The following is a 9,916-nucleotide window of genomic DNA, read 5'->3' on the forward strand; positions in this document are numbered from 1 at the left end:
ACGACACAGCAACGGGTGACCATAACGACAGCAGAGGTAAAATGAAACGGCAAAAAACTAAGCAAACTACTAGCAGAAGAAAGCAAGTCCTTACAGGCGCAAAGTCGAAGTGTAAACAATGGGCTGACCAGCTTTCAATATGGCTGCCGCGCAACGTGTGACGTCATGTGCCCGTTTCTAATTATTACACACTGTAGCTTTAAAGTCAAAATTTTGAGAAAAAAAGTCTAAATTCTAAGAATAACGTGAGAATTCTGAGAATAGAGTCAGGTTAAAGTTTTTATTTCTCATAACTGAAATAATATTTAAAAATCTGTTTACTTATTTTTTATTGTTTCAGTGGCCCTAATTCTCTTCCGTACGTCTACACCACACATATTAAAAAATCTTAACCTTCTTTGTTTGTTCTTATTTATGTCATTGTCTATGCTGGTTACTGCAAAATCCTGGCAAAATTATTTTAAAGATTATGATCATGAGATTAGTGGGAATGAATATGAAGGTATGATTTAATTTTTTTTATTTTTTGGCAGAGTACGGTAACATGTAAAATATGCCTTAAAATTCCTTATTTTAAGTTTAGTCCTCAGTTCTTTGTTTTGTTTCCTTTGGTGGGTGGGGATGTTAGACAGGGGAACCTTTTTCTCGTTTCGTTCATTTTTCCAATTTCAATTCTTTATTTGATGTCAATAGTTAATCCGTTTGTGTTTATTTTTTTGTTTAACTGTAGCAGGTCTGCTCAGTAATAGAACAACATGTCTGAATGCGCTGTTGTTTGGAGGGAACGTGTCTGCTGTCCACGCGGTAATTGTGTTGGATGAGGCTGCGGATGACCCGCCGCTCTACAAGGCAAGCCCGTGCAGGGCTGTCCAAGAAACCCCATCGACGAGACAAAACTCGAGGCGTGAACGTGGCAGCCATTTTACATCATCAAGAGTGAATGACTGAAGTCGGATCAGTGCCGGGAGTTTTACACTTTTTCCGTCTTTTAAATATCACTTTTATCTTCCTATACAATCAGCACCACACACATTGGTGTGCCAGTGGCAGGTAGGGCGAATGCTTCTCAACTGTCTTGTCAGCGATGTTTTATTTAGTGCTAAACCCCCCGAATCGTGCGGCGCTGTTTCAAACAATGTGGAAACTGGTGGTGGTTGGGAACGAGTTGTCCAGACCGGCTTTTTGAAAATGGACTCTTCCTATGTGGCGGCACGTTGACTAACCACGCATCCGATGAGCTAAACGCTTAGCCTTTAAGGTCCCGTTAAAACACTTTAAATGTAAAAAGCTTGCTTTATTATTTAGTAAGTTTGTACCCAGAAATGACGCTCTAACAATGGCCTCACACACCGTGCGAGTTAGCATGCTAGCGTCAGCTAGCTCATTTTGACAGATCATGGATCTGACATGCTCATTGTCAATTTATGCTAATATAGCTCAATAAGGAAGCCCGATATGTGTACAAAATATATTAAAAACTGCCTTACAATTGTACTTTTACCGATGTATTAGGTTTATTTAATCAGCAGCCGCACTTTCCGCTGAAAAAGCAGACACGAGCGCCGTGTTATTGTCCCAGAAATGCTCCGGAGTTAGCTTTGCGCGCTAGCCGGCTAGCCTGCTAACGGTATCGTATGTGTCATAACATCATAACCTCAAACGGAAATAAACCAGAAAAATATAAAATAAACCGTGCAATTTGCGCTTTGAAATTTGTTGACTTTGTTGTATTTGTAGAATAAAACGTACACTTTTCTTCAGCAGTAATGTTTTAACCACAGACAACACGTGTTTGGGAGACTGACCAGCAGACGTTTGAAGTAATTAGATTTCAAGCTAGTACTAGCAGAGAAAAAGCTTAGCCCCGAAAAGAATTAGCTTAGCTTGCTGCTGAAATGTGAAGGGGGCAGTTTGATCTTATCTGAAAGGGTTATCCGTTTACTACCGTAAAATAAGCTTCATTTAGGTACATTTTAAGCATTCACGGTGTGCCCCAAACACATTAAGACATTTTTTCTTAATGGTCAGCAACCGGAAGCCAGGGCATCTTGTCTGAACGCGTTTATCAGCTGAAGGAAGTGGTGAGAAGGTGGTTAACTGTTAGTTTAGCAGCAATTCTGGATGTAAGAAGCTAAGATGGTAAAACTTTAATGTCTGATTTTTTTATTTTAAGCTAATAACAAAGCTCCTCCACCATTTTCTTTTAAACCAACCTTAAAACTACCAGTGTTTTTGTTTTATTTGTTTTAAGTTTTTTGTTTAAATAAAATGACATGTATTGTCTGTCTTGCCTTAATGATTTGGGGCTCCTTCCAAGCTGGAAGCTGCCATTATAATATCAAGATGTAAAGTTTGTTGCCACTAAAGGATTGCAAAAACCGCAGCTTCTTTCACAATGCACTGTCCCATTTATATATTGGACACACTTGTACATTTTTTCCATATCCGAGGATGACATCATTTGTTTGTATTCGTGTGTTTCTAAGATGACATTGCTGACAAATCTGAGGCTTTAACACATCCAAAGTCTTGCCCTTGACCCAGGATTAATTTGGCTCATTGCATTTATACAGATTTCTGGAGACATGGCCACAGAACATATAAATGGAAATGGTCCAGAAGAGCCAATGGACACCTCTGCTGCAGTTACCCATTCTGAGCACTTCCAGACTTTATTAGAAGCTGGTTTACCACAGAAAGTTGCTGAAAAACTAGATGAAATTTACATAGCAGGTAAGGCATTATGAATACACTTGCATATTTAATATGCAATTCTTTGTATAAATTCATGCATGTGCTGTTATTTTATCACCTTTCTGAGTGGGGGATGGGGAATTGGGATCCTGAAGCAACTTTTTGTGGTTTCCAACCAAAATGGGTACTGCAGTGCTTCAAAATATTTAATTATACACCATCTGTGTGATTGGATATCCCCAACATGGCGCCTTGATCTTTTTCTCCCAAGTTTTTGGATGACCTCACCCGGACTGGCAATTAAGTTTCTACGTTGAACTTTTTTGGGCCACTTTTACTTCAGACAATTTTGTTTAGGGGAGGGAATTGTCATATCTAGAAAGAAACCGCTGGTCTTGGCCAGATGGGGCTGAATTTGGAATCAGGGTGGTACTGGAATGCACTTTGCATGTGTTGTGATTATTTCTTATGAACTGTGATGATTACAACATAAATGCAGGCTTGTCCACCACTTCAAATCCCCTTTAAGTTAAAGTAATTATTTACTTGAATGCTTCTCAGGAGCTGATGTGGAAAAACTTTGCACACAGCGTTCTTTTCATATGTTTCACGTTTTTGGTAGCACTTTTCTCTTTCGCCCATCCTGCAGGTTTGGTGTCACACAGTGATTTAGATGACCGAGCAATCGAGGCTCTGAAAGAGTTCAACGAAGAAGGTGCTCTCCAAGTCCTTTTACAATTCAAGGACAGCGACCTCTCACATGTTCAGGTATGCCTTACTAATAACTGAATTATCATGAAAGAGAAGTGGGTTTCTTTATGCACATCTGTTGCACAAGTTTCACTGTTTTATCATTAAAATATCCAATCTAGAATATATATTCTATGAATGTTAACCATAACAGTTGCATTGAATGAGGTTTTGATGACATTGGCTGATGTGATCTGCAATCTCTTCATTCTGAGTTGTTTTTTTTTTTCTTTTGTATTTTTTACAGAACAAAAGTGCCTTTCTTTGTGGCGTGATGAAGACATACAGACAAAGAGAGAAACAAGGGACCAAAGTGTCGGACACCAACAAAGGACCAGATGAAGCCAAAATCAAAGTGAGAAACCATCCAAATTATTAATTTGTGGAGGAGTTTGTCTGCTTTTAACAGTGGCTAACAGCTATATGGTGTTTAATTTTTATCTTACAACGATAAATAGAATTTTTACATTTTTATTTCACATGTATGAAGTTATTATTAAAGCTGAGTTTTGTTCTTTGGTTTTAGGCTCTGCTGGATCGAACTGGCTACACGCTTGATGTGACAACGGGACAAAGGAAGTATGGGGGACCTCCACCAGAGGCTGCCCATTCTGGAACACAACCCACCATCGGTACAGAGGTATGCAACCCTCACTTCACTTTACTGCTTTGTTGGTTCCTTCTTTTTAAGGCTTATCTAATGTTGCTTAAGGTCTTGGTGTCCAAATGATGAAGCTTTGTTGTCTGCTGTAGTAACCAAGGTTACAGTGATAGCTTACCGCTAAGAGCTGACGAGACACCTTCCCCCAAGTTTCACCCATTGCTTTGTTTCTTCACATTTTTTAAACAATTTTCATGATTATTATTTTTATTTTTTTATCTACCTTACAGATATTTGTTGGGAAGATTCCCAGAGACCTGTTTGAGGATGAGCTGGTTCCGCTGTTTGAGAAAGCCGGCACCATCTGGGACCTCCGCCTGATGATGGATCCTCTAAGTGGTCTCAACAGAGGCTATGCTTTTGTGACTTACTGCACAAAAGAGTCTGCACAACAAGCTGTCAAATTGGTATGCATGCTTCACTGCAATTATGAAGCTTTTTTACACTGACGGAGGGAACCTGGTGTAGCATTTGCTACGCTAGTATTTTACTTCTACATGTAGAGGATGGATGCTGATATAAGATGGAAAAATAGTTTTGACTTTTTCATTTTATTTGAGATTTTAATCTAAAACTGTTCTTCAAATATCCACAGTGCAACAACAATGAAATTCGACCGGGTAAACACATCGGCGTATGCATTTCTGTGGCCAATAATAGACTCTTTGTTGGCTCCATCCCCAAGAGTAAAACAAAAGAGCAGATTGTCGAAGAATTTGCTAAAGTTACAGGTGAGTCTCTGACTTGTCAGCCCTTTTTCAGTTTTTTTTTTTACGTTTAGTGAGTGCAGCTTTTACAGCACATATATCAAACTTGTGGCCCTTTAGGTCAAATAAAGCCCTTCACAGCAACTAATTGGCCTTTAAAAGCCTAAAAAAAGCACAACATGTCATTAAGTAGAGGGATATGTTCTCTCTAGGTGGCAAAAACGGCTAAATTAAAGATGGGATACCAGAGCAGTGTGCTCTTTGTAAATCGAAGTTTCATTTATAAATAATTGGTAGAGATCAATAAAGTCAATCAATAAAGCTGCGGTAGGCCCTTAATGAACTTGGTGAAGTCTGATATGTACAAAACAAAACACCAAAGCTGTCTTACCTGGCTTTCCTTTGTGTTAATTTTGACTTTCAGTCTTGGATATTTTAAGTGATTTTCATTTTTAATGAAAAATTAAACCTTGAATTATAATCTACCATTAAAAATGTTGGAAAATGTTCATCTGTTGTTGACTTGATGTGTAATAAATTGTGTGTGTGTGGGGGAAAATACTCACAGCTTTTCTCTTCTTTGTTTTTGTCTCTACAGAAGGTCTAAATGATGTCATATTATACCACCAGCCAGATGACAAGAAGAAGAACCGAGGCTTTTGCTTCCTGGAGTATGAAGACCACAAGACGGCAGCTCAGGCTCGGCGCAGACTCATGAGCGGAAAGGTCAAGGTGTGGGGAAACGTGGTTACGGTGGAATGGGCCGATCCCATTGAGGACCCAGACCCTGAAGTCATGGCTAAGGTAAGTAACGTAGCCTCTGATCTAAAGAAGGAAACGGCCATATTGAAGTTTATATTGTCTCTTGGATTTGAAGTGGCCCATCTTCTGTTAAATTGAAATAAACCCGTATTTCTTTAGGTCAAGGTGCTTTTCGTGAGGAATCTAGCTACCACTGTTACAGAGGAGGCGCTTGAGAAAACATTTAGTCAGTTTGGGAAGCTGGAGAGAGTGAAAAAATTGAAAGACTACGCCTTCATCCACTTTGAAGAAAGAGACGGTGCTTTGAAGGTTTGAAAGAATTCTACAATTATTCATGTATTTGACATGTCGCCACAGGATGTTTTTAAAAAATAAAGTATTTTTGCTTTTGTAGGCTTTAACTGAGCTCAATGGTAAAGAACTGGAAGGAGAGCACATTGAAATAGTCTTTGCCAAGCCCCCTGACCAGAAGAGGAAAGAACGCAAAGCCCAGAGACAAGCTGCCAAAACACAAATGTAAGCAGGAACAAAGCTACTCAGGCTAGGTTTGGCAACATGTAATTAACAGATCAAGTGAGAGGCAGTTTTATTCCCTCTAAACTGCTTCATACAAAATTAATATAAATCACTAAATCATCACTCTAAGTTGGAATCTATACATTTCTTTCTAGGTATGATGAATACTACTATTATGGGCCTCCTCACATGCCGCCACCCACAAGAGGCCGAGGAAGAGGTGGAAGGGGCGGTTATTCCTATGATTACTACGGCTATGAAGACTATTACGATTACTATGGATATGATTACCACAACTACCGGGGGGGCTACGAGGACCCCTACGGTTATGGTTATGACGACTTCCAAGGGTCTCTGCGAGGACGAGGGGCCAGAGGAGTCCGTGGAGGTGCCAGTCAGACCAGAGGCCGCGGTGTAATCACACCGAGGGGCCGAGTGGGCTTCACTCAGCGCGGAGGCCTCGGAACAATCAGAGGTAAACCAGAGGTTTGAAATGGTACGAATGTTTTCCAATCTATTATATATAGAACATCTCTGTGATAAAATCTATAGCTGGAATTTTAAACATGGAAAATATTTCACAGAAACATCTGTCATTTGGATAGATGACCTTTTAATGAAGCACTACAGGAGACTGATAAAATTTTAATTCTCTGACTCGCTTAAACAAATAAAGTGCAAAATTAAAGAAAACTCCTTGGTGTGTAATTAATTTAAATAAGGAATAATCACAATGATGACAAGTTGTTTAAAAGAAGAACCCTGAAAAAGCTTTAACTTGGCTTTTTAAGACCTGTTTGGTCCATCTGGAGAGCTTCCCTGTAGGCTTTTTATTATTAAAATGAGACTAATTACTGTTTAGACAAACTTTAAACTCAGTTAAAAATGTTAAAGTGAGTCTAAGCGAATAGAAGACAACAGGAAAGCTTTATGGATAACATCAGGATTTTATTTTTTATAGGAAGGCAAGATAAGATTATTGAAATTTATTCTATACGTTATAAGAACCCCTATTAGCATCTCTGCATTGCACAGAGAGATAATGGAAAGCCTCAAAACTCCTAATATTTGATTTTAGGTATTTTGATCATAAGGGTTCATGTAGGTTTCTCCCGGAAAATCATTAAAAATGATTAGTCCCCCTGACATCATCTGTGGCGAAATAAGACTATTAATTGAGAAAAATAAAGTGTTTTGTCTGACTTATTATTTTTTTAATTCCAGCGGGGAAGCGGGGCCGAGGGCGTTCCTGACCTGTCACAGTGAAGACTGACTCGATGTGTGGGTTTACACCATAAGCTGCAATGGATGTTGAAAGACAACAGCAAGAAAAAGGTTCAGTGAAATTCCAGCCTTACAGAAGAAGAAACATCTCCCCTCCACCCATTTTTATTACTGCTCCGTGTCTCCATGAACTGCCACCCTTAAAAAAGCAAAAAAAAAAAAAAAAAAAAAAAAAAAAAACAAGATAATAATCAGAATACTCTGAATATACCCATCAAAGCCTTTTTGTTAGGACTCCCTTTTTTTTTTTCTTTTTTTTTTGCCCTGGTTCTCAGGGCTGGATGAATTGCCCTTACAATCTACCCCTTCCCTGTCCCTAAACATGCCATTAAAAGAAAAAAATAATTATTGAAGAAATTGCACTTTTTAAGTTGTTAGGTTTGAAGTGGCTCAAAGGAGCTTGATACTATTGTATATTTTTGTGCTAATCGCAATTTTTATTGTGGAAATATTCTTGTTATTGTTTGATCTGGATGTTTGAAATAGAACATTTGCAGGGTTTTAGGGTGTACCCACCTGGCATGGATAGGTCAGGCATTCCAGGAAAGTGGTTCTTTTCAGAACTGGTCTTTAAGGGTTGGTTGACTACCTCAGTACAGAGGACTAAACTACCCGGCCTGTACTGTAAATAGGGAAACTATATAGATGAAAGCAGGGCTTGTTTTCCAACAAAATATGCACTAGAGCTGCAGCCCTAAAACGACGTACTTAATTTAATCTACTCCTTTTAGCTGCAGCTCTGCAGGCTGTAAACAGTCAAGCTGGGCATGCAAAACAATCTCATATGATGAGTCTGAACGAGCCCTGCTTTTATCCTATTTTGAACTGAATTAGCTGCCTTGCTTCTTCAGAGTATGTAGTTACTGGTTGTATAGTTTTTCGGAAAATGTTACGTTTTTGTAAAGGCTAAGCGTCAAAGGCATCCATATGCCTTTGATCAGGAAAAAAAAAATACAAAAATAAGGCCCTGCAGTTTCCCTTTTGTGCCACTGTTTTATCTTGCAGGGTTGGTTTTTTATATTCATGAAATACATTTTCAAACATCAGAATAATGTCAACAAACGGAGTGAAAACCATCTTGTTAAATCATGATCACCCTGACTGGTCCCTTCCTACGTCATAAGACGGCATCCGTGTAGAAGATCTCGAGGGTTGGTTCGGAAGGATGACTGAATTGCCATATTTTCCAGTCGATGAGCATGTGTGCCTAACTTCTTCAGCTGTCATGACTGGAAGGGATCGCAGACCCGCAGTGGTAGAAGGGATACTGCAGTGAATTAATCGTTTCCAAGTAATAGCATAAAGGAAACTGTTTGTCAATCCCAGTTTTCTATACAGTTAACTCCCTCAGTAAAAAAAGCATAACAACCACCTTTTGGAAAAAAAAAATGTTAGCAGTTTTAAACTATTGTTGGTGGCCAACAACATTTTTTGCATTCCTGCAAATAAATTGTTTTATACTGTAAAATGGAGGTGAGTGTAACTTATTTTTGTAATAAAGTTTTTGATTTCTATCTGTGTCCTACTCTTTGGGTAACTAATGTTTAAAATTTTTGGAAGCCAGCTTAAATTATGGGCAAAGAAAAGAGTTTATAGTACAAATGGTCTTTTTTTGTTTGACAAGCAACGACTTCAGCTAATGTTTTGGTAGCACAACTGCCATGTGTAGACACGTAGGTACTCTCTGGGTACTCCAACTTGAATTCAATCTTAAAACCGCACTGGTTATCTGGTTAATCAAAAATTTTCTGAGATCAATGTGGTGGTTTTAAGTTTCTTTGTCTTGGGTGTAAATGACCACTGGAGATGGGCATCAAGTGGATTCAGGCAACGTGGCTTCAAATAGTTCAAAATCACTAAATTCTACAGGGTTTCTGCTGGTCATTAAAAGTCATTAAATGATTATTTTTTAAGTTAAGGCCTTAATTGGCATTAAAATTCACTAAATTTGAAAATGGTGGCATTAAAATGATTCAGAAAAGAAGCTTGAGGCGGAGAAAAGGCTAGAGAATGGGGGGGGATAATGCAAATTTGAACCTAAGTGGCGGGAAAACGAACTCGGGACATGGCTGCAGCCTGTCCACGGTGAAGATGAAGGATTTTGCGGTCATATATATATATATATATATATATATACACACATATCTCATGGGTATTTGTTATCAAGATTATTTCTAAGAGCATTAAAAAGCATTAAATAAAAGTTACTCATTCATGTATAAACCCTGTTCTATGACAATTTAGACAAAGTGCTTGTTTCATAAATTTATATGTAAATTTTAAATGGGTTTAAATTTGAAGATTTTTATGTAAGAATTTAAATATTTTGGAAGTGCAGGCATTTGTATTATGGGAGGTAAATTCAAATTAGACTCAACTTTATCTCTTTGGACTCCTTAAGGGAAATTCTGGTTCCAGTAGCTTATATAGAGTACACCCAAAACATGATTAGCCTTCATTTTCTACTCCCCCCCCCCCATGCTGAACAACACTCTGGAGTACTTTTTTGATATTTCCAGTCCATCTGGAGATCTGGGAGGCT

General features: G+C 38.5%; 1 protein-coding gene across 3 annotated transcripts; it reads left to right on the plus strand.

Moving 5' to 3' along the window:
- The first annotated feature begins 895 nt into the window (after nt 1-895).
- syncrip (synaptotagmin binding, cytoplasmic RNA interacting protein) lies at nt 896-7,566 on the plus strand. 3 transcript variants are annotated; one of them, XM_015385177.1, is made up of 12 exons: nt 896-1,050; nt 2,574-2,733; nt 3,344-3,462; nt 3,692-3,799; nt 3,971-4,084; nt 4,336-4,512; nt 4,701-4,836; nt 5,411-5,616; nt 5,734-5,883; nt 5,969-6,090; nt 6,246-6,565; nt 7,315-7,541. In XM_015385177.1, exons 2-12 carry the CDS (start codon nt 2,586-2,588, stop codon nt 7,341-7,343), a joined length of 1,629 nt encoding a protein of 542 aa, XP_015240663.1. In that variant the 5' UTR covers nt 896-1,050; nt 2,574-2,585; the 3' UTR covers nt 7,344-7,541. The 3 variants fall into 3 exon arrangements, with proteins under 3 accessions (XP_015240663.1, XP_015240664.1, XP_015240662.1); XM_015385178.1 differs by lacking the exon at nt 2,574-2,733 and having other exon boundaries at nt 907-1,050; XM_015385176.1 differs by lacking the exon at nt 896-1,050 and having other exon boundaries at nt 7,315-7,566.
- Nucleotides 7,567-9,916: the final 2,350 nt, after the last annotated feature.

The sequence above is a fragment of the Cyprinodon variegatus genome, unplaced genomic scaffold (genome assembly GCF_000732505.1).
Source record: "Cyprinodon variegatus isolate N-32 unplaced genomic scaffold, C_variegatus-1.0 Scaffold332, whole genome shotgun sequence".
NCBI lineage: Eukaryota > Metazoa > Chordata > Actinopteri > Cyprinodontiformes > Cyprinodontidae > Cyprinodon > Cyprinodon variegatus.